Source organism: Homarus americanus, unplaced genomic scaffold, assembly GCF_018991925.1.
Source record: "Homarus americanus isolate GMGI-L3 unplaced genomic scaffold, GMGI_Hamer_2.0 scaffold46625, whole genome shotgun sequence".
In the NCBI taxonomy this organism is placed as follows: domain Eukaryota; kingdom Metazoa; phylum Arthropoda; class Malacostraca; order Decapoda; family Nephropidae; genus Homarus; species Homarus americanus.
Genome location: NW_024751849.1, coordinates 49,864 through 75,970, shown reverse-complemented (window position 1 = coordinate 75,970; position 26,107 = coordinate 49,864). Strand labels below are relative to the sequence as shown.

The 26,107-nt window shown below is 44.2% G+C and overlaps 1 protein-coding gene across 1 annotated transcript in view; it reads left to right on the top strand.

The window, feature by feature from the left end:
* LOC121854859 (histone deacetylase 4-like) overlaps positions 1-26,107 on the top strand; it is a gene marked incomplete at its 3' end in the record, with an annotated part of 99,979 nt that overhangs the window by 39,856 nt on the left and 34,016 nt on the right. The window contains exon 3 of the mRNA XM_042349663.1: positions 24,398-24,456. Within this exon, the coding sequence (XP_042205597.1) occupies positions 24,398-24,456 (59 nt within the window). The remainder of the gene's footprint in view (positions 1-24,397; positions 24,457-26,107) is intronic.

Below are 26,107 nucleotides of genomic sequence, written 5' to 3'. Positions count from 1 at the left end.
TTGCAACTTTCTTGACGGCAGAAATGCTAGACTGAGGGTAGGACAACACACAGGAGAGACCTTCCCACTCATGAGCGGAGTCCCTCAGGGGAGCGTCCTCTCCCCCACCCTATATATTATCTGCACAAGTGACACCCCGCCTCCCACTAGAATAGGTAACGAAGATATTATGTATGCAGATGACATCACTCAAATAACAACACATCAAGGAAAATCGCGAGCGTTACAGGTCGACAACACCAGGCGGGAATTAGAAAGGGTAAATAATTATTTAAAACAATGGAAAATCCAAACCAGTCTCCCGAAATTCACAGTGATACCCTTATGCAGAAAGAAAACCCATCCATTAGTAACCAATAATGTCCAGATAGAATACAAAAGCAGAGGCACCCTCCTGGGCCTACATATATCCACGACAGGTTACTCCCATCATGTCCACAGCAGGAAGGAAAAGGCAAGAAGAGAGCTGAGAAAACTATACCGCTTTAAAGCGCTTCCTGAGAAATTAAAACTCCGCCTGGTGACATCATTTATCACACCGATATTAACTTACCCAGCAGTACCTCTTCATACTATGAGCACCAATCAAATATTAAAATTACAGGTGGTCCAAAATGAGGCCCTAAGATTCGTCACAGGTGAAAGATACCCCTTCACCAGAACCACAGCCGAGATATATAGAGACCTGAGAATAAAACCCATCAACCGGCAGCTGCACACCCTGGCCAGCAGAGTCTGGCAAAAGATAGAACGATCAGAGCAAGAACTCCTTCAATGACTCCCAGATAACGACAACAACCATACATGGTTCCCAAAAAGTTACCAAATTTCAAAAGTCCGTTACCACCCCCGATCTACACGGCCAGGCAATAGACAACCTCCCTAGACCAGCATCCGCCAGTAGGGTCGGCGGAATATGAAGTAAGGCCCTCAAAACACCCATATATGGGGCAGGGTAGGATGTCTAGTGCCTGTACCGACAGACAATAACTAACCCATGACACAACCCTAACACACCATTAGCTTAGCTAGGCGGTCTCTCTTACCTCCTCCTAAATTTCTTCAATTTCCGAACTATAACTTCCTTCCCTCACCTCTAATCTTCTTTCACCCTCCTTTCTCTGCCAAAAAATAAATCATAGAGGCAGGTCGCGCGTCTTAGTATTACCATGACGACGGTGGACGATGTTCATGGTGAAGCATCTTTGTTGTTACCACGACGACCATCGCTTGTGTTACCATGACGACCATCTCTTGTTACCATGACGACCATCGCTTGTGTTACCACGACGATCATCTCTTGTGTTACCATGACGACCATCTCTTGTTACCATGACGACCATCTCTGTTGTGTTACCATGACGACGCGTGTAGTCCAGCAACTGGCGGGTTTTTGTCACTGACTGGCGGTGATTCCTGTGACTGTTGGCGTGACAGACCGGCTCCTGGAACACTGCCGCCACCCTCTACACTGTCTCCTGCTGACTACACTACACTACACTGCACACTACACATCCTTATTACGAAGGTAAACACCTCTCAGATAACGTCCCCTCTCTCCCCCACTCATCCCTCCCTCCCACTCACCTCTCCCTCCCACCTTTCCCTCCCCCTCCACCTTCCCTCCCAGCTCTCCCTCCCACTCACCTCTCCCTACATCCCTCCCACTGCCTCCTCCCACTCGCCTCTCCCTCCCACTCACCTCTCCCTCCCACTGCCTCCCTACCACCACCTCTCCCACTCACCTTCCCTCCCAGCCTCCTCCCACTCCACCTCTCCCCCACCATCCCTCCCACTCCTCTCCCTACCACTCACCTCTCCCACTCACCTCTCCCTACCACTCACCTCTCCCACTCACCTCTCCCTACCACCTCTCCCTCCCACTCATCCCTTCCTCCCACCACCTCCCACATACCGTACCACTTATACCTGACCTGAGGAACAAACTACCACTTTAGTAACAAACTATCACTTGAAGGACAAACTACCACTTGAAGGACGAACTACCACTTGAAGGACAAACTACCACTTGAAGGACGAACTAACACTTAAGTAACAAACTACCACTTGAAGGACGAACTACCACTTGAAGGACAAACTACCACTTAAGTAACAAACTACCACTTGAAGGACGAACTAACACTTAAGTAACAAACTACCACTTGAAGAACAAACTACCACTTGAAGGACGAACTAACACTTAAGTAACAAACTACCACTTGAAGGACGAACTACCACTTGAAGGACGAACTAACACTTAAGTAACAAACTACCACTTGAAGAACAAACTACCACTTAAGTAACAAACTACCACTTGAGGGCGATTGTGGTCACATATCTGGCCACCTGCACGGGAAGAACTACCACTTGAGGGTGATACTACCACTTAAGGCCCGGAGGTGTTAATTAAAACAAGCTGGAGGGAGGGGAGTGTTAGTGTGTGTGTATGTATGTATGTATGTATGTATGTATGTATGTATGTATGTATGTATGTATGTATGTTTTTATGTCTGTGTTTATATATGTGTGTGTGTGTGGGTGTTAATCTTGGCTAACTTAGGTCACATTGCTTTACTGTTTACCATTATATAACCGCTCTGTCCAGGTAACGTACATAATAAATTGTGTACGTGTGAGAGGTGTGTACACTGTATACCTGAGTTGTTCATGTGTATACTGAACCAATTGGAAACTTGTATGGCAATTTTTTTAATATATCTATCTGTCTATATGTATGTATCTATAGTTATTTGTCTATCAATGAATTAATCTCTATCTATGTATCTGTCTGTCTGTCTGTCTGTCTGAGCATCAACACATTACATTCCCACGATTAATTTGTCTTTGTTCTATTCCAGGTAGGTTGAGGTTCCCGCCGTATACCTGTTACCTGTAAGTTAATTAGCAACACCTGTAGTATAAGACGAGTGTGTTTAAACCACTTCTCTGTACCGGGAAGGTGGAGTCAGTCCTCCTGTACCGGGAAGGTGGAGTCAGTCCTGTACCGGGAAGGTACAGGACTCCCACGTTACCGGAAATCCACACTTTAAAGGAAAATGAGATCTAAAGATTAACCAACCTAAGCTAACCCAACCCAACCTAACCCAACCCAACCCAACTCTCCTTAACTAACCCAACCAACCTAACCCAACCCAACTCCAACCAACCCAACCCAACCCAACCTAACCTTAACTCCAACCCAACCCAACCCAACCCAACCTAACCTAACCCAACCCAACCCATCCTAACCTAACCTTATCATCCCTAGATAGCGTTAGGGGACGATTAATCATTAGGTGGAATAAACTGGAGTGTCTAATCTTCAGGTGACTAGATATTGTACTTGTTGTTATAGACTGAAAGTGTATTAATTAAGTTTATTAAGATGGTGTGGTGGTGGTATAGTGGTGTAGTGGTGGTGTGGTGTGGTGATGGTGTGGTGGTGGTGGTGGTGTGGTGGTAGTGTAGTGGTGTGGTGGTAGTAGTGTGGTGGTGGTGGTGTTACGGTAAAGTTTTAGTACAGTTCCGACGCCACTTTCTCCTGAGGTCTTATGTGTTGTAGCAAAAGTGAGTCAGATACGTTTCTGGATGCTCAGTGACGGGGAAATTTAACGTGTGTGTGTGTGTGTTGGGGGGGCCTTATCTAGACATTGTGTCGTATTTTAAGACGGGGAAGTTTACTAACTGTTCAGGTGTTTGTTTATACTTGAGCCTTATTTAAGAATTTCCCCCACATACTGATGGAGCGGAATTGTTGTTGTCAGTTACAGGACTTAGCTGTAGTTTCGGCTGGACATGATTTTCTGAGTGTTAGTGAGATTTTAATGTTTTGTTTTGTCTTTGTGGTTTAACTTGTCGTGTAGGATAAAAATAGTCAAATGAGAATCTTTGGAGAATTCATCTTGAGACTGGAGCTCCGTATTCCTGCCTAGTCGCTCCGTCCCTCCGAGTATCATATATTTGTTTTAATTTTTTGTTTGTTTATTATTTTGTATATTTATCAGCATATTATTTCACTTGATTGTATACTTGTCGGTCTACTTCGTGAAGGAGGTAAGTTGTGGCAGGTCCCGTCACCACAATGTCTGACTCCCGCGCCTCGTTGGACTCTGTTCCCGACCGTGGTGATGGCGCGGCGCCCCAACCATGACTAAAAAAAAAAAAAAAGCACTTGGGAGACGGTGGTGGGAAAATAATGTTTGTCGTTCCCGGTGGCTATAAATAACCTTCCCCTCCCCTCCTTCCCCCCCCCTCCGCCATCTCCCCCCACGGGTGCATTCTGGCGCGAACCTCTCCTCCTCTTCCCTCGGCTTCTCCCTCCACGTTACCAAGGCGACGGGCTGTGGACGGCGACCTCTGGCAACTCCCTATACACGGGGCTGGTGAACATTTTCTTAGTTTTCGTCGACTATTATTATTTTTCCTTTTAAATGGGATTATAATTATTCTCATCTTGGTATTTTTATTATTGTTCTTCGTCTTTCATTTCTTAATTTAATTTTTTGTTTCCCATTTTCTAAGACTTATTGGTGAAGTGAAAGTTATGACGTGTTTGTATAATATAAACATTACAGTGTGACGTAATATAGGGATCACCTGAAGATTACCCCCCCCCTCCTCCCCGTTATTTCACCTTAAAATTAATCACTTTAACGTTAACCTAATCCACCATAACTTAACCTAATACCAACATACAGACACGTTTGAACCAAGAGTACAGTGAACAAAGAGTATTACTGAAGTCATTATAATGTGTGTGTGTGTGTGTACTTTCATTTTTATTATTTTGTATTACGTCTTGGTTCCTCCTATTTTCTTCCTCCCTCCTTTTCCTCCTCCTCCTCTTCCTCCTCCAACACCTCCTCTTCCTCCTCCTCCTCTTGTTACGATGGCTGGTGTCCTTGTCTCTAGGGCGTTTTTTAAAGTATTTACAACAATAGTGAAGATGTTCATAATGATAACAATGTTCTCATTATAACAATGATAACTTTACTAATAACTTGTATTGATAATGATACCTTTATTATTATTATTATTCAAGGTTATAATAATTTTAGAGTTTGGTGATATCTGACAACTAATACATTCTTAAGTAGATTCGAAGGTTATTGTACTGCCAGGAAGGTTGTTAAACACGACTCTCACTCTAATACTGTTATCAACATACAGACACACGGTACAGTTTAAGACGTCTTACTGACATATATTGACCACTTCTCTGTATTTGTCCTTGATGTGGTCACGTGGACTGCCAAGGTTTCTCACGCCAGCCGCCGCCACTCTGGAGAACAAAAGTCTCAAGTATTTCCTGTTTTGTGAGACGATTGACAGATATCCAATCAAGCTAGTTTGTGTGTGGGTGCGTGTGTGGGTGTGTGTGTGTGTACAGATGAATTATTGTACTGTAGGGATTCATAAGTGTTAATATATTTTATATAATTTAAGGCGTATTTATTTATTTTTTTTATTTTTTTATTTATTTTTTTACGGGGATTAGCCGACCCAGGCACTGGTCACTGACCCACATCACGGCCTGGGGGGCGAAAATGTAATAATAACTAATTATAATAATAATAATGGTAAAAAAATAATATAAATGAATTAAAAATATAATGAAAATAAAATAACGTTATTAACCACAAATAAAAAATAAATAAACCAAGAGTGGGGAACGATATACAGTATGTATGTTGTGTTGTCAATATGGTGTTATAAATATTTAATGTGTAATAATAATCCTGAAATATCATTAATGGTTATAAATATTTACTCATTAAAGTAAGATGAGTATTGGGTTTTATATCTAGAAGTGTAAGTAATAAGAGTGCAGAGGTCTTATTGCAACTATATCTTGCGTTAGTCAGGCCGCACCTCGATTATGCGGTTCAGTTCTGGTGCCCTTATTATAGAATGGATATAAATTCACTGGAGTCGGTGCAGCGAAGAATGACGAAAATGATTCCGGGACTTAGAAACCTTCCATATCAGGATAGGTTAAAGAAACTAAACTTGCATTCCCTAGAAAGACGAAGAGTGCGGGCAGATATGATAGAAGTATTTAAGTGGGTGAAAGGAATCAATAAAGGTGATATAGATAAAGTTCTTATAATATCCGAGCAGGATAGGACTCGGAACAACGGATTCAAGTTGGATAAGTGTAGGTTTAGGAGGGAGATAGGAAGGAACTGGTTCACAAATAGGGTGGTGGACGAGTGGAACAAACTTAGCAACTTTGTAGTAAGTGCGGGAACGCTGGGAAGTTTTAAAAGGAGGCTGGATAGATTCATGGATGATAGAGAGTGGTAGTAACTCTCTACAGGAGCTGCCATGCACAGGCCAACCGGCCTATTGCAGACTCCTTATTTTCTTATGTTCTTATGATTCATACTGTCGTCACTAACTACCGACTTACACAAAGTAGTTACCATGTGCACAATTTCCTGTTTTCAGTGGTCGTTTTGTGCTTAAGTTGTTCACTATTAAACAAACATCCGGGTTAACATTGCTATATAAACCATATTACTTAACGTAACCCGTAATAATAATAATAAGTACTAAAACACTATTTTTCATTAATTACTCAACATTGATGACGGTGGTTGCTGAGGCGGGGAGTTCCCTGGAGCGCGGGAAAAAAAGTTTGTTTACGTACCCTTCGTGACGTCATGGCTACATCCCGTTTCCTCAGTTCTGTGTAATTATCGTTTCCTGTTTAATAATTTATGATGCTTTTATTTTTCTTTTAGTTGTAGAATAGGAAGTAACTTTATTTTCTCTACTGCATTATAATGACCAAATAATTAGAGCGGTCCTGTGGCGGTTTGTAATTATCGTGTCAAACTATGTGGAGCGCTGCAAGTGTTTGCATAAATAATTGTAACTCAGGAATGATATGTCCGGAATGTTTTTATATATAATGGAAGGTTTATTGTGGGTTACTTAACGTATAGCTTTATATTATATAATTATGACTGATATATATACTGTAATAGTTAGCGTGTAGAGTAGTTTTGTCTTCTTGCTGAGAGAGAGAGAGAGAGAGTGAGAGAGAGAGAGAGAGAGAGAGAGAGAGAGAGAGAGAGAGCTCACCAACTGGAATAGATTTTGTCAATTGCTAATATAGGAAGAATTAATAATAAATCAGTTTTAATTACATAGTTTGAAATAAAGTTGAATCATCCGCCCTCACCTCCTCCTCGTGTGAATCTCTAGTGTTGACTAATAAAGATGACGAGGAAGTGAGAGGGGGGTTCAGTCATCTGGGGTGATTTCTAACTGATATTTGAAGGAGAGAGAGAGAGAGAGAGAGAGAGAGAGAGAGAGAGAGAGAGAGAGGTAGGGATAAGGGGCAAAGTATGGGGAGCAAGGAGAGAGAGAGAGAGGTGACGGGGGGGGTGAGGGGGTAGAGGAGGAGGGGGGGTAGATTTATTTTGGGTAAGCCAGATGTAGGTCTTAAGAAGCCAGGCCACTCTACACTTTGTGTGTGTGTGTGAGAGGGGCTGAATGTGCACACTGCGTAATCATTAGTGAGTGTGTGTGTGTGTTTGTGAGTAGTAGGAATTAGCCAGCCACACACACACACACACACACACACACACACACGCACACACACACACTTATTAATGTCTTGGTTGATAATGGCACAGGATAGATAGACAGATAGACATAACGTGATGGCTTGGTAGACAGCTGAAATAGATTAATAGATGGATTGATAGACAGACAGATGTAGATTGACAGATTGAGGGAGAGAGGCATAGACAGGTGGGTGATTTAAGACAGGTAGACAGACTGATTGATAGACAGATCCATAAGTACAGACACAGGCAGGTAGACATAGGCGGAGAGAGAAACAGACGGACAGACAGATAAACAGGGACAGCCAGACAGAGAGAGACAGACAGACAGACAGACAGACAGTACATAATAAGCGGATGAACAGTAGCAGCGAGTCTAGGTTGCCAGCTATTGTTTATTATTTTCTCTGCTACAGGTGATTGGTATTTATAATTAAGTTAGGTGTACATGGTTCATTAAACTGTTGCTACCTGTGTTGAGGCTCACCTGTCCCCCAGTACAGTTCGGTAGGGGGAGGAGAGGGAGGGGGAGGTAGGGTAGGAGAAAGTAGAGGTTGGTGGTGTAGGGCGGACAGTGGCCAAACACCCCTCACACCTAAGGCCTAGTTTCACCTGTGTGTGTGGTAGGGGGACGGGCTGTGAGTCAGTAAGTCGTGAATGAATTATGACTGGCTGTGAGGTCGTGCTGTATGCACATCAGCCAGTCAATAAAAAGAAGTCAGGTATTGAAAAGATACTTTTGATTGGCTGTCATCCATGCTCGCTGGTCAGAGCCAATACCAGTGCGGGAAGTAATAGAGATGAGCTGTGATTGCTCTCCCCGGATATATTCCAGCCAATAAAATTGTCATACAAATGACAAATACATTATGATTGGCTATACGGGATATGCGTCGATGATTGGCCCTGCGGGGTATGATTAGATGATTCAGCCAATAAAAATGTGATACAGAGAATAAATGAATATTGATTGGCTCCCTGACAAGTGGGTATACAAATATTTCTATCAGCCAATGGGAGTGAAGGACGGAATATTTATAAACGGTATGTAGGTCAGGTAGCCAGTGGCATTGCATCACTGGGTATTAAGACAAGATGATTGGCTCCCTGTGGTGCTTGCGAGTGAGTCAGCCAGCCAATGAGGTGACCTGCTCAGCCCCATTGAAGTAATTGTTGTGTGGGTGTGTACATCAGATGGCTGGAAATATATTGTCAAGGTTTATTTATAACAGGAGAGAATCGTGTGCCGTAGACCTTCACACACAGCTACCATGTAAGGGGGGAGGGAGGTTCCTGGTGCCGCCCCTACAGGTTGGTGACCTTCCTGGGGGAGTGATGACCTCAGTGAACGGTTACTGGGTTGGTTATTTCTTGTGGTTGAGTGGTGGTTGGTTGCTAAGCTGGTGGATGGTTGGTTGCTAGACAGGTGGATGGTTGGTTGCTAGACAGGTGGATGGTTGGTTGCTAGGCTGGTGGATGGTTGGTTGCTAGGCAGGTGGATCGTTGGTTGCGAGACAGGTGGATGATTGGTTGCTAGACAGGTAGATGGTTGGTTGCTAGGCTGGTGGATGGTTGGTTGCTAAGTTGATGAAATGATGGTTGCTAGGCCTGTGTCTGGTTGGTTGCTAGGCTGGTAGCTAGATGGTTGGTTGCTAGGTTAATGAACAGATGGTTGGTTGCCAGTCAGGTGGATGGTTGGCTGCTGTGGGGATGGCTGGGTTAGCCCTCTGATGGCTGGTTGGTTGCTACGCGGGATGGCTATTAAGCAGTCTGTGGATGGTTGGCTGCTAGGCCTGTGGATGGTTGGTTGCTAGGCGTGGGGATGGTTGGTTAGGTTTGGGGATGACATACAGGGCCTGTGGAGATGATTGGTTGCCAGGCCTGTGATGGTTGGGTTGCTAGGCGGGGGATGGTTGGTCATAGGGCCTGTGTATGGTTGGTTGCTAGGCCTGTGTATGGTTGGTTGTTAAGCCCGAGGATGGTTGGTTACAGGCAGGTGATGGTTGGCTTGCTAGGGCAGGTGGATGGTTGTTGCTAGGCAGGTGTATGGTTATTGCTAGGCAGGTGGATGGTTGGTTGTTAGGGAGGTGGATGGTTGGTTTTAAGGCAGGTGGATGGTTGGTTGCTAGGCAGGTGGGTGGTTTAATAGTGATGGTGAATGGGTCAGTTGTCTCTGGGGGTAAAATTTAGCTTTATGGGTTAACTCTGGTGGTGGAGGGAAAGTTAATGTTTATGCTAACGTAACCTAACCTAACTTAACCCAACCCAACCCAACCCAACCTAACCTAACCTAACCTAACCCAACCCAACCCAACCTAACCTAACCTAACCCAACCTAACCTAACATAACCTAATAAACTGTGGGTTAGTTTTCACGCGATATGAATACTTATGTAAATGTGTTAATTTAAGATATATTTAAAGGCCACTGTGTGAGGTGTAGAGAAGAGTGAGTTTTATTTCCTAGTTATAAAAACAAGAAACTACAACTATGTGTTTCCTGGAATAAATCAAAAAGGAAATTTAAAGGGAAGTATTTTTGGCGTGGCTGGGTACGGGGGGGTGTAGGAGGGGGTATAAACACAAGGTTGGGGGGGGGGGTAACGGTAAAACAATTGGGGTTATGGTGGTGTAGGAAGTGACCGTAGTAGATGGTGTGGGGCTCGGGAGAGAGAATGGTGTCAACACTGCACACCCCACCATACACTGCTCTCTCTCTCTCTCTCTGTCTGTAATATATTAAGTGGTCTAACAGCATTAGCTTCACATTATTAAGTCGGTAATAGAGCGAGAAGCTTTGATAAGGTTAGGTGGAGGTAACGTGGTCACCGCTTGACTCTGAAGGGAACTTATCTTTTATCTACCTTCAGAAACCCTAAACGTTTCTCTCCTGTAACGATTGAGTTCAAGAATAGTGAAGTGAACAAGAGCAACAGTAATTATGAGGCAGCGACATAGAGGCGCCGCTTGAGTGCGTAGTGACCGATTATGTTGGGAAGGGAAGAGGAGGAGGCTCCAACAGTCGCCTTGAGGAACGACGCCCCGCTGTTATTATTATGACCACATCTTGCTGTTGTTTGGTGTTACACAATGGTATCAGGGCCAGACAGTCCCTCCTCTTCTGCCTTGGAAGTAGGTCGATGCCGTGGGTGATATGAGGCTCAAGGCAAGATAGGTCCTGATGGCGTGGAAAGGTCAAGCAGTCCGACCATTGTTTATGGTATTTAAATATGGCGGCCACACCGCTGTGACGCAACACTGCAGATGATGTTAACAGAATGTTAGGTAGTTACTGAACAACTTTTAAGTTGAAAAATTAGGCGTCAGGTGTGTGTATGGTATCGTGACCATTTGTATGGCAACATCACCGACGGCCGCCCACCATTTCTCCCGCTTTCTCTTCCCAGCAACACCCGCAAGCTGTCTCCCATTGGCTACCAAGGACGCGTGACGTCACTTCCTAGTAACAACGGGTTGAGTGCTGATTGGCTGGCGAGCACTTCTCCGTTGGTCTGCACCTGATACGTAACTAGTCTTCCCGCTCGGATACCTGTCTAGGTCTCCAGGTAACATTGTAATTTTCACGATTATTGATTACCATAGAAAAGCGGCCATAAAAACCCTAGAGATTACATTGACTGGAGAGCGTAAGTCGTCCGCGGCCAGAGAACCACTTTACTAATGGCTGTAATGTTTGTAATTATGAGGAGAGAAAACGTAAGGTACGCGCCCTTGGTCTCCGCCGCCGGCCACATTTGTAGTCATCCCTAAATGGAAATACTGTATAACTCTTAACTTGCGACAACTGTTATAAACAAATGCAGTTGTAATACACACAAACTGCATGACAAACAAAAAACACAACCTTTGAATTAGTAAACAATAAATCTGAAAGTGGAGAGACTAATATCTGAGAGAGACACCTGACCTTGACATTCAAATATAATCTTAAATCATTGACTACCACTACACCCTACACTGCTACCACACCCCACTACTGCTACACCCTACTGTTGCTACTACACTCTACTACTGCTACCACACCCCTACTACTGCTACTACCCTACTATTGCTACTACACCCTACTACTGCTACTACACCCCTACTGCTACTACACCCTACTATTATACCACACCCCTACTACTGCTACTACCCCTACTACTACCACACCCCTACTACTGCTACCACACCCCTACTACTGCTACTACACCCTACTACTGCTACTACACCCCTACTATTGCTACTACACCCCTACTACTGCTACCACCCCTACTACTGCTACTACACCCCTACTATTGCTACACCCTACTACTGCTACACCCCTACTACTGCTACCACACCCCTCTACTGCTACCACACCCTCTACTACCACACCCCTCTACTACTACCACATCCCTCTACTCCCACACCCCTCTACCACCCCTCTACTACACACCCCTCTACCACACCCCTTCATTGCCCACCACTGTACTATAATTACTACTACTTTTTCACATTTGCCCCTATCACCACTACCCCCATTCTAACCTTAACGCTCTAGATCAATTAACAACCATTTTCCTTACCACTATCCCTCCATATTACCACAACTACCCCCCATGCTACAACCATTATCAATCCTACAACTATCGCCTCAACCTTTCCTCATCTACCACCACCCCTCACACACACACACCCCTCACACACACACACACACACCCCCTCACACACACACACACACACACACACACACACACACACACACACACACACACACACACACACACACACATGACCATCACCGACCTCATCTGCAAATTTGGTGAAGTTTCTACACCATCCTCGACACCCCTACTACCACCGATCCCTAGTCCGAAATTGCTGTTCGACACCAAACCGCATCCAGCCCATACGTGCACGAACTGATCGCTATAAGAACAGCCCAGTCCCAACCATTGTAAAATTATCAATAACTTTAATAAACCAGTGTATTCACTCCCAGTAAACACTACTCCTTGCACTGTCTATGTTGAAATGAACTGTAGTTTGAGCTTTTCCCCATCTAGTTATTATATGTCTTATTTGTGTCTTATGTACTTGTATATTTTTGTAATTGAAACCATTCCCCAAATATGTAACTGTATTTTTCAGCCTCCAGCTCTTCAATAAACCGTTAATTATTATTATTATTATTATTATTTATTATTATTATTATTATTATTATTACACACAGCGTCATTGGTGTGGTGGTGATGGAAAGACGAATGGTAGGGGGGGTAGGTGAAGAACAAAGCCTGGCAACAAGACTAACATACAAACAAACACAGTCTCACCTCGCAACAAAAACAGACGAGTACTCCTCCTCGACAATCAAATTTTGCATAGTCACCTCCCCCTTCCCTCCTCTCCCTCCCCTATACCCTCGTTCTCTTTCTCCTTCCCTACCTCTCCTCTCCTCCTTTCTTCAATTCACCTAAAGTTTCCCAAGTCACTCCTACAAGCCCTACCTCCTGTTGCTGAACTGATCGTGTGTGTGTGAGAGGGGGTGTGTGTGTGTGTGTGAGGCGGTATAGTATGAAGGGTTCTCTGAGGCACAGCGGCAGAGAGTCAACCCTGGTAAGTGGCGGCAAAAGTGATGGTTCGGTCTGGTCTGGTCAGCTGTTAATAGTAAACACAGTTCAGCTGATACCCTGGGGGGCCGGACCCGTACTTTCGTCACCAACGTTGCCAAGTAATGTGTATGGTGTAGGTAGTTGGGTTTATGTTAAGATGAGGTAATTGGGTTAAGAACAAGTAGTTAATGTCCAGGTAATGTGTTGTTGTTGTTAAGGTCGGCAATAACTGGGGAATCTCTCTTCTCTCTCTCTCTCTCTCTCTCTCTCTAACCATTTTTATCATAGACTAATTTTCACCCCCTTTTTATTTTTGTCATCTTCTCTTCCCCACACCCCACCCCTCTCCTCTCCCATCCTCTCCCTCCTCCTTTTCTCTCCCTCCTCCTTTTCTCTCCCTCGACTCCCACCACCATTATCACAGATGTGGTCATGTAATGGTCAGGTACTAGTCGTGGGTGTGGGAGGGAAGAGAAGGATGTGGTAAAAGGGAGAGAGAATTGTAGGGAAAGGGTGTGGTGAAGGCCAGGTGTGGTGAGGAGAGTGTGGTAGAAGCAGTTGTAGAGGCAAGGTGTTGTGATTGTGGTGCTTGGTTGTAGGTGATAAGAGTGGTTGTTATTGTGGTGCTGGTTGTTATTTTTTTGTGGTTGTAGTTGTGGTTACGGCGACCTGTGGTGTATTGGTCAGCCTCGCCTCGCAAGCGAGTGGACCCGGGTTCGATCCCCGGGCAGGGTGAAACTATGGGCAAGTTTCTTTACGCCATTTGCCTCTGTCTACTCAGCAGTAATCGGGAACCTGGATGTTAATCGATTTGTAGATCGTGTTCCGGGGTAATGGTTCGCCAGTGCAGTTGGCGAGTTGTCCGGTCTTCTCAGACTATTCCTTGACACTGGGTCATGCAGCTCGTTAACTTAGGGTGTGGTTGTTGTGTTGGCGACAGCTTCTACACCTTAAACAAATTCACGCCAAGGTGGCCCTTGGGCCGGCCATCCTCGTTAATGCGAAGGTTGTGTATGTATGTATGTATGTACAGTATATATGTATGTATGTATCAGTCAATAGTACTGACCTTGGCCTGTCTGTCTTCAGTTGATTGTCGTCACCCAGAGTATGGCAGTGACCCAGCAGCAGCCTGACACACACACGTGGCGTATTGAACCTTGTGAAAGTGGAAAATTGGCCGCCAGACCCGTCAGAGCTGGGAAACGTTCAAGTCTCAATTGTTATTAAATGTACTCTGGGCCTGTCACACCTTCACCCTATAGTGTACTGGTGTGTACGTGTTGTGTAAAGGTGTACTGGTGTGTACATGTGTGTGTGTAACCAGGAAGATCAGTTAGGAAATATATGGTAACAAAACACAAGAACATAATTATTTGAAATTTAAAAAAAATATAGAACTTGAATGAAAAATATGGAATGAAAAGAGAAACTTGGACTACAGTACAGAATTACAAAGACAAAATGGATATTGTATATTACTTTGATCGTTTAAACTTTACATTATATCGAATTATTTGGACTATACTATATGTAGAGAGAGAGAGAGAGAGACTGTAAACTCACTTATAACAACATTGTGGGTCACTGACGAGCAGGTAATACCTGAGAGCGTTTACCAGTGAGGGTTGTGGTGACGGTGTTTGATTCTGGCCAAACCTGACACGTGTGGTGAGCGGTCAGTCAGGTAGCTCTTGTGGTGAGGAGCACATCATCCTTACTGATTGTCTGGTCAAGAAAAACATGTTATAAGCAGTGTGAGGACGTTTTGTGGTGTTTCTACCACCGTCAACAATGTTTTTTTCCTAAGCCGTAAGAGCCGTTTTCTTTCATGTTTCACGGGAACAATGTGTCACCCTCAGGAGGACGCGCCACTATCGCCCGCGTCTCTTGTACCAACACCTCAGCTCCATGTCTGATGAAGTCTGCAGCTCCCTCCACCTTCAGCGCCCCCCTACGTCTCCTCTACAGAACTCTCTCCACCACACTACGTTCCCCTCACCCAGGTCCCTCCCCTTTCACCTCACCCAGGTCCCTCCCGTTCTCACCCAGGTCCCTCCTCGTTCCCCTCCCCAGGTCCCTCCTCGTTCCCTCACCCAGGTCCCTCTCGTTCCCCTCACCCAGGTCCTCCCCGTTCCCCTACCCAGGTCCCTCCTCGTTCCCCTCACCCAGGTCCCTCCCCGTTCACCTCACCCAGGTCCCTCCTCGTTCCCCTCACCCAGGTCGGTCGTACAAGGTCCCTCCTACACCGTGACCTCAGCTGCAGGCCCCAGTAGACTCCCCACCACCAAGACACGTAGCGCCTCGCCGTCAAGTGATGCTTCGTCATAATCTCACCAGGATGTGTGGCATCTATCAAGCTGTTACCTGGCCTCTACCAGCCTACCTACATCACGCGTCTGGGGATATTTAGATGTTATGAGATTGTGTAGGTCAGTGAAGGCGGAGGAAGCTGGTGACCTTTACCCTAGATTGTGTTTCTTGAGTTTATTTAGATGAAACTGAAAGATTGTGTGTGTAGGTGTCAGGTCATGTTGGAGGGATAAAAGTGAGTTTTATTTCTCTTTCTTGACACATGTTGTTAGTCTTTTATTCCACACTCCTCGGTCACTGTCCTTCATCAAGTCTTCACACAACACGTCAAGATACTTTGGTTTCTCCTCTACCAGTTCCTCTCTGATTCTAGTTCACGGATTGGCCACAAGGGGGAACCAAACGTAAACAAAGACGAATTAAATCTTCATATCTGGCGCAGTGTTCGTCGTATCACGTTCTAATTGGTTGGTTATATTTCTCTCTGCTTACCGGTGTGATTCATACTTCCTCCGCCAGGTGGCAGTCTATGTAGGGTTTGTTTATATCTCTTATTAATATGTGTGTGTGTTAATGTTAATGTCATATTGTACCACATGGCGAGGGTCCTAAAGGCAAATGTTGGTGTTGTTATGATCCAGTACAGTGTTTGGCCGCCTCAAGTGTTGGCGGACCCCTTAACTGGTCAACGAGATATACTGACACCCGTGACAGACAGACAGACAGACAGACATTATAGTTTACATTATCTTGATCTTTTCCTATGATTTACAATCTTCCAGCTAGAGGGCCAGGGTGTAGGTGTGGTGTAGTGGTCAGGGTGTAGGTGTGGTGTAGTGGTCAGGGTGTACGTGTGGTGTAGTGGTCAGGGGTGTGTGGTGTAGTGGTCGGTGTGGTGTAGTGGTCAGGGTGTAGGTGTGGTGTAGTGGTCAGGGTGTACGTGTGGTGTAGTGGTCAGGGTGTAGGTGTAGTGGTCAGGGTGTACGTGCTGTCCCTTGCTGTAGTGGAGCCTCTCACCTCCCACCTACAGGGTCACGTCTCACCACCTTATTGTGTGACGGAGAGTTCTGATGACTGCTGAGTAAACCTTTGTTTTCGGGGTTAACTTGACGGTTGTTAAACATTTAAAAGGCGACGCTAAATCACCAAATAAAGATTAATATTATTTTAATTTTTTAGACATTTTATTACTCAAAATTGAAAACAAACTTGATATTGCAAACTGTGAAGGTGATCGTCTACAGCGACCACTAACCCTTATCTTGGGGACTTACTGGTGGATGTTTCTTGCACGTGAGGGATGTTTCCAACTACTAACTACCAATTAACAGTCACCCTTCTCTCTTAAATAATATTAATATGAACAACACAGCTCAGAATAAAGTATTTTTTATTGCTTCTAGAACTGTCCAACTGTGGGTAACGTGTGTGTGTGTGTGTGTGTGTTGGTCGCTACTCCGAGGACTTTATTGATACTGTAATTGTTTGGATGAATTGTATTGTTTGTGAATTATATTTGACGTTATGTTTGTTTGTTTGAGGGTGAATTATGTTAACACACCAATCTCCCCATCTCCCTTCACCTCCTCCCCCTTAACCTCCCCATATCAGCCATTATTTGTATAGTTACGTAAGAATGGGGCTGTGTGGCTGAAGGGTTGGCAATACTGGGCCTTGTGGTGAGGTGCGGTAGTGGTGCTGGATCCAGGCTGTTTGTATAATGGTTTTAGCGGGTTTTGCTTGTAAAGTGTGGGGGTTTCTTATCTCTCTCTCTCTCCTCTTTGTTTTATATTTCGTCTCTTTCACCATTTCCTTATTTTTCGATTTCGTTTCCCTCCTTCCGTCTCCCCCTTCCCTCGCTCCCCCTTCCTCCCTCCCCTTCTCTCCCTCCCCACCACCACACACAGTAGCGGTATTATATTAATGATGGTGGTTGTGATAAGCGTAATCTTGAACGATAACATAAGATCACCACAACGATAACACCTCCCCCTGCGCCTCCGCCAGTGCTTCCTCCTCGACTCACCATCCTTCCTGTACCTCACCCGTCACTACGGTCAGTAACTCACCTAATTGGTTATTCTTTACATTTAGGGGCGTGGCCTCTGTGACGTTAAAGTTAATAATTCGCCTTATTGGTAACTGTTAGATTTACGGACGTATCAGGAGCACTTTAGTCACCTGAAATAAATTACTTTTCTCGGAATTACTTGTCTTCTTAACTGTCTTTGGTCCTAACCTACCAGTTAAGGTAGATGATATTTGAGGAGTTTATCTTTGTGTTGTAGTCCAAGTTGACGAGCTCAGTGTAGTGTTTACCTCTGTAGTGAAGATTTATCGTAGTAATCCGTGTGAGTGTTGGTCGTCACACAAGACTTTTTGAACCTCTGGTATAATTATGAGCTTTAGTGTGTGTGTGTGTGTGTGTGTTCTCGTCATGTTCATCTTCCTTTGTAACAACCGTGATCCGTCAAAGCAAATTGAACAAATATATAAATAAATAAATATGGATACCTAAAGCCATGACGTCATCAAAATCCCCACCCTCAGTGAAGTTGTTATAGAGAAGTTGTTATAGTGAAGTGTGTTATAGTAAAGTGCGTTATAGTGAAGTGTGTTATAGTGAAGTGTGTTATAGAAGTGTGGTATAGTAAAGTGCGTTATAGTAAAGTGTTAGTGAAGTGTGTTATAGTGTAGTTGTTATAGTGAAGTTGTTATAGTGAAGTTTGTTATAGTGAAGTTGTTATAGTGAAGTGTGTTATAGTGAAGTTGTTTTAGAAATATGGTATAGTAAGTGCGTTATAGTGAAGTGTGTTATAGTGTAGTGTGTTATAGTGAAGTGTGTTATAGTGAAGTGTGTTATAGTGAAGTTGTTATAGTGAGTGTGTTATAGTGAAGTGTGTTATAGTGAAGTGTTATAATGAAGTGTGTTATAATGAAGTTGTTATAGTGGGGACGCATTAGTAAGAGTGGGAATAAAGATATGTGTGTGTGTGTGTGTGGGTGTGTAGAAGTAAGGTGTAGTGTGTGTGTATATAGGGGAGTGTGTAAGGGGTGCAGTGTACATATATGTGGGTGTAGGTGTGTGTAGTGTGTAGGTGGTGCAGTGTGTAGGTGGGTGTAGCGTGAAGGTGGCGTAGCGTGGAGGTGGGTGTAGTGGTGTGGGAGGAGGGGTGACACGCACGCTGTAGTAAACCTTTGTGCTATCATGGTGGCGGACAGAGGGAATGCTACACTACTGGTGACGCTGGCTGGTAGAGAGAGTAACCAAAACTTATCGTTCACATACATGCAGTAGTGAGAGAACGGTGAGGAGAGGTAGGAGGGAGGAAGTGGGGGGGGGCAGGAGGACCAGTGTTGTTTGGGGAGGCAGAGCGGTGTAGACTGTAGTTATGTAATACCTGAGACCCAGAGTTCGATACCCTCAGCCAGGTAATAATGGAGTTTGGCGGGGGTGGTGATGTTACGTGTGTGTGTGGACTACCACCATACCTGACACATGTTTGTTTTATGAGCTGTTTTAGTAAGCTTGAACTACCAGGGTCATTAAGCTTGAACTACCAGTCATGGATATCAACGGTTTTAACGGAGACCAACTATTGTAATATGTGTCATCCTAAGACTATATCTTGCGCTTGTGAGCACTCACTTGGATTACGCAGTTCAGTTCTGGTCACCGTACTACAGAATGGATATAGAATCCCTAGAAAGAATTCAAAGGAGAATGACAAGACTAATCCGGGCATTAGGAACATTGAGTACAGAGACAGGTTAAAGCATCTTAATTTGCACTCCCTCGAGAGACGTAGAGTGAGGGGGGCCTGATAGAGGTGTATAAATGGAAGTCAGGGCTAAACAAAGGGACATTACAAAGGTACTCAAACTATCCAACCAAAAGCGAACTCGTAACAATGGTTTTAAATTAGACAAATTTAGATTGGCGCGAAATAGGTAAACATTGGTTTGGTAACAGAGTAGTGGATATGAGAACAAGTTATCAAATATCATCATTAACTGAATACGCTGGATAGCTTCAAACATAGGTTGGGTGGATATGAGCTATTGGGGTTGGGTGTAAATGGGACTGCCCAGTTTGGGCCAATAGGCCCGCTGCTTTTTCCTCCATTCTTATGTTCTTATATCAGCTGTTTTATCGGATATTAACGTTTCAATGAGCTGTGAAATGTGTGGTTTTATATAATATTTGAAGAACTGTCAACGATTAGAATATCCGAAGGTTATATATTATATATATATGTGTGTGTGTGTTAATGGTTGTCATTTACTGTATATATATATATAAACGTCAACTTATCCGCACTTGTCAACGCTGTCATTATGCTGTGACGTAAACTTGTTATTATAGGCAATTACGGTGTGTTTGTGTAATAACGGGGTGCTGCCTTACCTGGCAACTGTGGGAGTGAGGGATTTCTCGTTATGGTGGTAACAGTGAGCGGAAATGGTCGCGTGTGTGTGTGTGTGTGTGTAATAGTTCTGAGGTCGGTAAAGTACAGTGGGGGAGAGTTTACCGTACTCGCTCTAGTGTAATGCATTGATGTGGTAACACTGCAAGAGAACGGCTTTTAATTGGTAACACTACAAGTAAACATCATGTAATTGGTAACACTGCAAGAAAACATCATATAATTGGTAACACTGCAAGAAAACATCATATAATTGGTAACACTGCAAGAAAACATCATATAATTGGTAACATTGCAAGAAAACATCTAATTGGTAACACTGTCAGCCTCATATTGACCTTTTGAGCAGTATAACTTTACGCATTAACCGATAATATAACTCGGGATCAGTTAAGATATTATTAAACTGTAAAGATGTTTGTGTAAATTACGGTACAGGTGTATTGGTTGACTAATTAGTTGATCCCGAATTGAAGGAATTAATAACTTGTAAGAAGATAAAGTGTATGTGTGAGCCTAGCAACAAATGCGAGAGAGGAGGATGTCACTACTCGGTCTGTGGCTCACGATAATGATGTATACAGAGAGAGGGGAGGCGGGGAAACATACCGCCACTAACCCATGACATTCCAATATAACCCATTGATGTTGTGAACTATATGACAAACTGCGGCTCTTTTTGATGGTTGTTGTGGTGGTAATAGTGGTAGGTGGAGGTAGTAGTGGTAGGTGATGGTGATAGCGGTAGTTGGTGGTGATAGTGGTAGTTGGTGGTAGTAGTGGTAGGTTATAGGTGGTGGTAGTAGTGGTAGGTGTAGTGGTGGTAGGTGATAGTGGTAAGTGGTGGTAGTAGTGGTAGGTTATAGGTGGTGGTAGTAGTGGTGGTGGTAGGTGGTAGTGGTGGTGGTAGGTGGTAATAGTGGTAGTGGTAGGTGTAGATGGTAGTGGTGGTGAGTTTCATTCTCCATCTGTTTCTTTGTGGTTCTTGTGGTGATTGTAAGGAGGGAGGAGGAGGGGGTGTGGTAGCTGTTGTAACGGTGGTGGTGGTGGAGAGACGAAAGGAGGAGGGAAAGCAGTGATGGAGGAGGGAAGGAGGGAGGGAGGGAGGGAGGGGGTACAACACCTGTGACACTGTAACCTCAATCACCCCTTGCTGCTGTGTGTGCGTGTGCGTGCGTGCATCTGTGTGTGTGTGCGTCTCTGTGTGTGTGAGTGTGTGTGTGTCCCCATAAATACCCTGCCAGTTCTAATTATAAAATAAAATAGTTGGGCCAGTAATGTTACCTGCCGTACACGACATGGTAATTGCATAAATTGTCAGGTAATTCTGTAAATTGGTCAAGGTATAACCTCCCCCGGCTCCCTTTAGCGTCAATAGTGTTTATTGTAAGTTATGTTTGTCTTTACAATTTAGATAATTTAAGTCTTAGTCCTGTTTGATAATTTAAGTCTTAGTCCTGTTTGATAATTTAAGTCTTAGTCCTGTTTGATAATTTAAGTCTTAGTCCTGTTTGATAATTTAAGTCTTAGTCCTGTTTGATAATTTAAGTCTTAGTCCTGTTTGATAATTTAAGTCTTAGTCCTGTTTGATAATTTAAGTCTTAGTCCTGTTAGATAATTTAAGTCTTAGTCCTGTTAGATAATTTAAGTCTTAGTCCAGTTTGTCTATAAATTTCATATCTTCGTCTGTCCGTCATCCGGGTCCCCACACGTGCACTGGACTCCTGTTAAAGCTCTGCAGTTGTCCACCAAATTATCTGTAACTCCACGCAAACACTCGGTAGTTATTTACACTATAATGTGGTATCGAGTCGCTTATTAAACAATGTGTATAAGGTAGAGGTTACGTTGTACTTAGGTTACAGTGTGTGGGGGGCATGTACAGTTATGGTGAGTTACAGTGTATGGAGGGGGGGGAAGGCAGTCGTTGATGATGATGGTATAAATAGGTCAGGAGACAGGTAGTAAATTGTCGTGTCACCCTTCCATCTTGAGGGCCTTCCCACACCCTATAACACCACCCCCACACACACCCCCCCAACCCCTCTCCTTTCCTTCAACCCTCCCCTCCACCCCTCCTCCCTTCCACCCCCTCTCCCCCCTCACACCCCCTTACCCCTTCCACTCTCCCCTTTACCCCTGTCCACCCTCTTCCACCCTCCCAGCTCCTCCACCCCCAGGCTCTTCACTATCACCCCATATATCAAGACGTGTTATTCCCCCCCCTTACACGTGGTACTGACCCGGCCATACAAGTAGTACCTTCCTACTGTCTGTTTGTGTCTGTCTTTCAGCTTTTTATACATGCAAACGGTAGTATAATTATAAATCTCTGTCTGTCTGTCTGTCTGCTCTGTCTGTCTGTCTGCCTCTGTCTGTCTGCCTGCCTCCGTGTCTGTCTGTCTGTCTGCCTCTGTGTCTGTCTGTCTGCCCTGTGTCTGTCTGTCTGTCTGCCCTGTGTCTGTCTGTCTGTCTGCCTCTGTGTCTGTCTGTCTGCCTCTGTGTCTGTCTGTCCTCTGTCTGTCTGCTGTCTGTCTGTCTGCCTCTGTGTCTGTCTGTCTGTCTGCCTCTGTGTCTGTCTGTCTGTCTGCCTCTGTGTCTGTCTGTCTGTCTGTCTGCCTCTGTGTCTGCCTCTGTGTCTCTCTCTGTCTGTCTGTCTGCCTCTGCCTGCCTGCCTGCCTCTGTGTCTGTCTGTCTGTCTGTCTGAACATTATGGTCTGCTAGTCCAATCTAGTCTCCTACCTGGTCTCCTACTTAGTCTCTTACCTGGTCTATCTAGTTTCCTACCTGTCCCTACCTGGTCTCTTATCTGGTCTCCTACCTAGTTTCCCTACCTGGTCTCTTATCTGGTTCCCTACCTGGTCTCCACCTAGTCTCCTCATCTGGTCTCTTATTCAGTTTCCCACCTGGTCTCCTACCTAGTCTCTTATCTAGTTTCCACCTGGTCTCCTACCAGTCTCTCATCTAGTTTCCTATCTGGTCTCCTATCTAGTCTCCTACCTGGTCTCCTACCTAGTTTCCCTACCTAGGTCTCCATCTAGTCTCCTACCTGGTCTCCTACTAGTTTCCTTCCTGGTCTCCTACTCTAGTCTCCTACCTGGTCTCCTACCTGGTCTCTTATCTGGTCCTCTCTCTGCCCACTTGACCCCCCTCGTGTATCGAGCTTGTCGACAGTGAAGATCATTCTGCATCTCTCCCCTTTCTTTCTCCTCCTCCTCCTCTTTCTCTCTGTCTTCCTCACATATTCCCTCTCCCTATCGTCCTCTTCCCTCACCCCCCACCCCCTTCCCCCACCTCCTCCTCCTTCTCACCCCCTTCTTCTCACACCAAGAGCCTCTCCCCATACGCCCTTCCTCCTTCCTTCCTTCCCTTCCATCCTTCCTTCTCCCCTCCCTGTTATGGTCGTTAATGTTATTCCTGTAAGGGAGGGGGTAGTTAGAGGATCTGTATATTTATGTTGTTCGTCTGATGTTGTTAGCAGACCGTACGTACATTAGTTGGAGGAGGATCTACACCAGGGAAGACGAAGGGGGGGAAGAGGCCGGGGAGAGGGGTCGAGGAGGAGGGATTTACCGCTTAATTGTTTATTTTAAAAGAAGACAAAGGGGGTGATGTAAGATCTCTCTCTGGTGATGGCACTGGTATTATTATTATTATTATTATTTTTATTATTATTATATTATTGTTGTTTTTGTTACTTAGATTATTATTATTATTGTTGTAGTTTAATTGTAATTAGAATCTTGAGTTAATCTACTGGTTTCACTACATGCTCATTAACTTGTTACCTGTGTCTCACCTACACCCACCTATTAACTTGTTACCTGTGTCTCACCTGTACACTCACCATTAACTTGTTACCTGTGTCTCACCTGTACACTCGCTCATTAACTTGTTACCTGTGTCTCACCTGTACACTCACTCATTAACTTGTTACCTGTGTCTCACCTGTACACTCACTCATTAACTTGTTACCTGTGTTTCACCTGTACACTCGCTCATTAACTTGTTACCTGTGTCTCACCTGTACACTCACTCATTAACTTGTTACCTGTGTCTCACCTGTACACCCACTCATTAACGTTACCTGTGTCTCACCTGTACACCCACTCATTAACTTTTCCTGTGTCTCTATTAACTTGTTACCTGTGTCTCATACACCCACTCATTAACTTGTTACCTGTGTCTCACCTGTACACCCACTCATTAACTTGTTACTCTGTCTCACCTGTACACTCACTCATTAACTTGTTACCTGTGTCTCACCTGTACACCCACTCATTAACTTGTTACCTGTTCACCTGTACACTCACTCATTAACTTGTTACCTGTGTCTCACCTGTACACCCACTCATTAACTTGTTACCTGTGTCTCACCTGTACACCACTCATTAACTTGTTACTGTTGTTTCCTGTACACCCACCATTAACTTGTTACCTGTGTCTCACCTGTACACCCACACTAATTGTTGTTCTTTCTTTTTTAAACCTCGTCCTCACACGTGATGGAAATCAACGTAGGCTATGGTGCCACCCTGGTCAAGAAAGGAGAGGGAGAGAGGAGAGGGAGAGATTGAGGAGAGAGGGAGGGAGAGGGAGAGAGAGAGGAGGGAGAGGAGAGGGGAGAGAGGGAGGGAGAGGAGGAGAGAGGGAGAGGAGGAGGGGAGAGGGAGAGAGAGAGAGATTGAGGGAGAGGGTGAGAGATTGAGTGAGAGGGAGGAGAGGGAGGAGAGGAGGGGGGGAGGAGAGAGAGGAGGAGAGAGAGAGAGAGAGAGAGAGAGAGAGAGAGAGAGAGAGAGAGAGAGACTCACTATAGTTGAAGTTTTCCCAGAACACTTGTGGTTTACAGAGAACAAGTTTATTATTAGTGTTTATATATTATTATTATGTTTATTATAATTAATATTATTGTTGTTGTTACTTTATCATTGTCATAATCATCATCATCATTATTACTATTGTTGGTTTATTATCATCATCCATATTGCTATAAGTATATGTGTGTGTGTGTGTTGCAAGTGTGTTTATAGTTTACAAGTGTGTGTACATTTCACAATCCTGTGTACGTATTAGAGTCCGTATACATGCTTCAAGTTTGTGTGCACATTATATATATACTATACAGTTGGGTGTAGTGTGTGTGTGTGTGGTTATTTTCTTTGTAGTCACACACAAGACCTGCGTCACCAACACCCTCGTGACACCAAGGGTCTGGGAATATGAATCTATATTTAACTCATCCACGAGATCTTATTAATCACCCTCTATATCTCCCTCTCCCTTGGTTTCTTCCTCCCTCCAGCCATTCTCCCTTCCTCCCTCCTCCCTTCCTCTCTTCGTCTCTCTTCCTCCTTCTCTCTCTCTTGCTTTCTCCTTAATTCTTACTCACGTTAATGTGCATCAGATGTATTTTAGTGACGCCACGAGGTGTACAGTACAGTCACTCCCGGTGTGATAATGCAGGGTTACAGATCTTAAGGACACGTGTAACATCCTTACTGTAGACATCTAGGACACGTGTTACATTCTTACTGTAGACATCTAGGACACGTGTAACATTCTTACTGTAGACATCTTAGGACACGTGTAACATTCTTACTGTAGACATCTAGGACACGTGTAACATCCTTACTGTCTTCATCTTAGGACACGTGTTACATTCTTACTGTAGACATCTAGGACACGTGTAACATTCTTACTGTAGACATCTTAGGACACGTGTAACATTCTTACTGTAGACATCTTAGGACACGTGTTACATTCTTACTGTAGACATCTTAGGACACGTGTAACATTCTTACTGTAGACATCTAGGACACGTGTAACATCCTTACTGTCTTCATCTTAGGACACGTGTTACATTCTTCCTGTGGACATCTTAGGACAAGTGTTACATTCTTACTGTAGACATTTTAGGACACGTGTAACATTCTTACTGTAGACATCTTAGGACACGTGTAACATTCTTATTGTAGACATCTTAGGACAAGTGTTACATTCATCCTGTAGACATCTTAGGACACGTGTAACATTCTTACTGTCTTCATTTTAGGACACGTGTAACATTCTTACTGTAGACATTTTAGGACACGTGTAACATTCTTCCTGTGGACATCTTAGGACAAGTGTTACATTCTTCTTTGGACAGATGTTTGAAAGTGTTTTAGATGTTTGGACAGGTGTAACATTCCCCTACTTG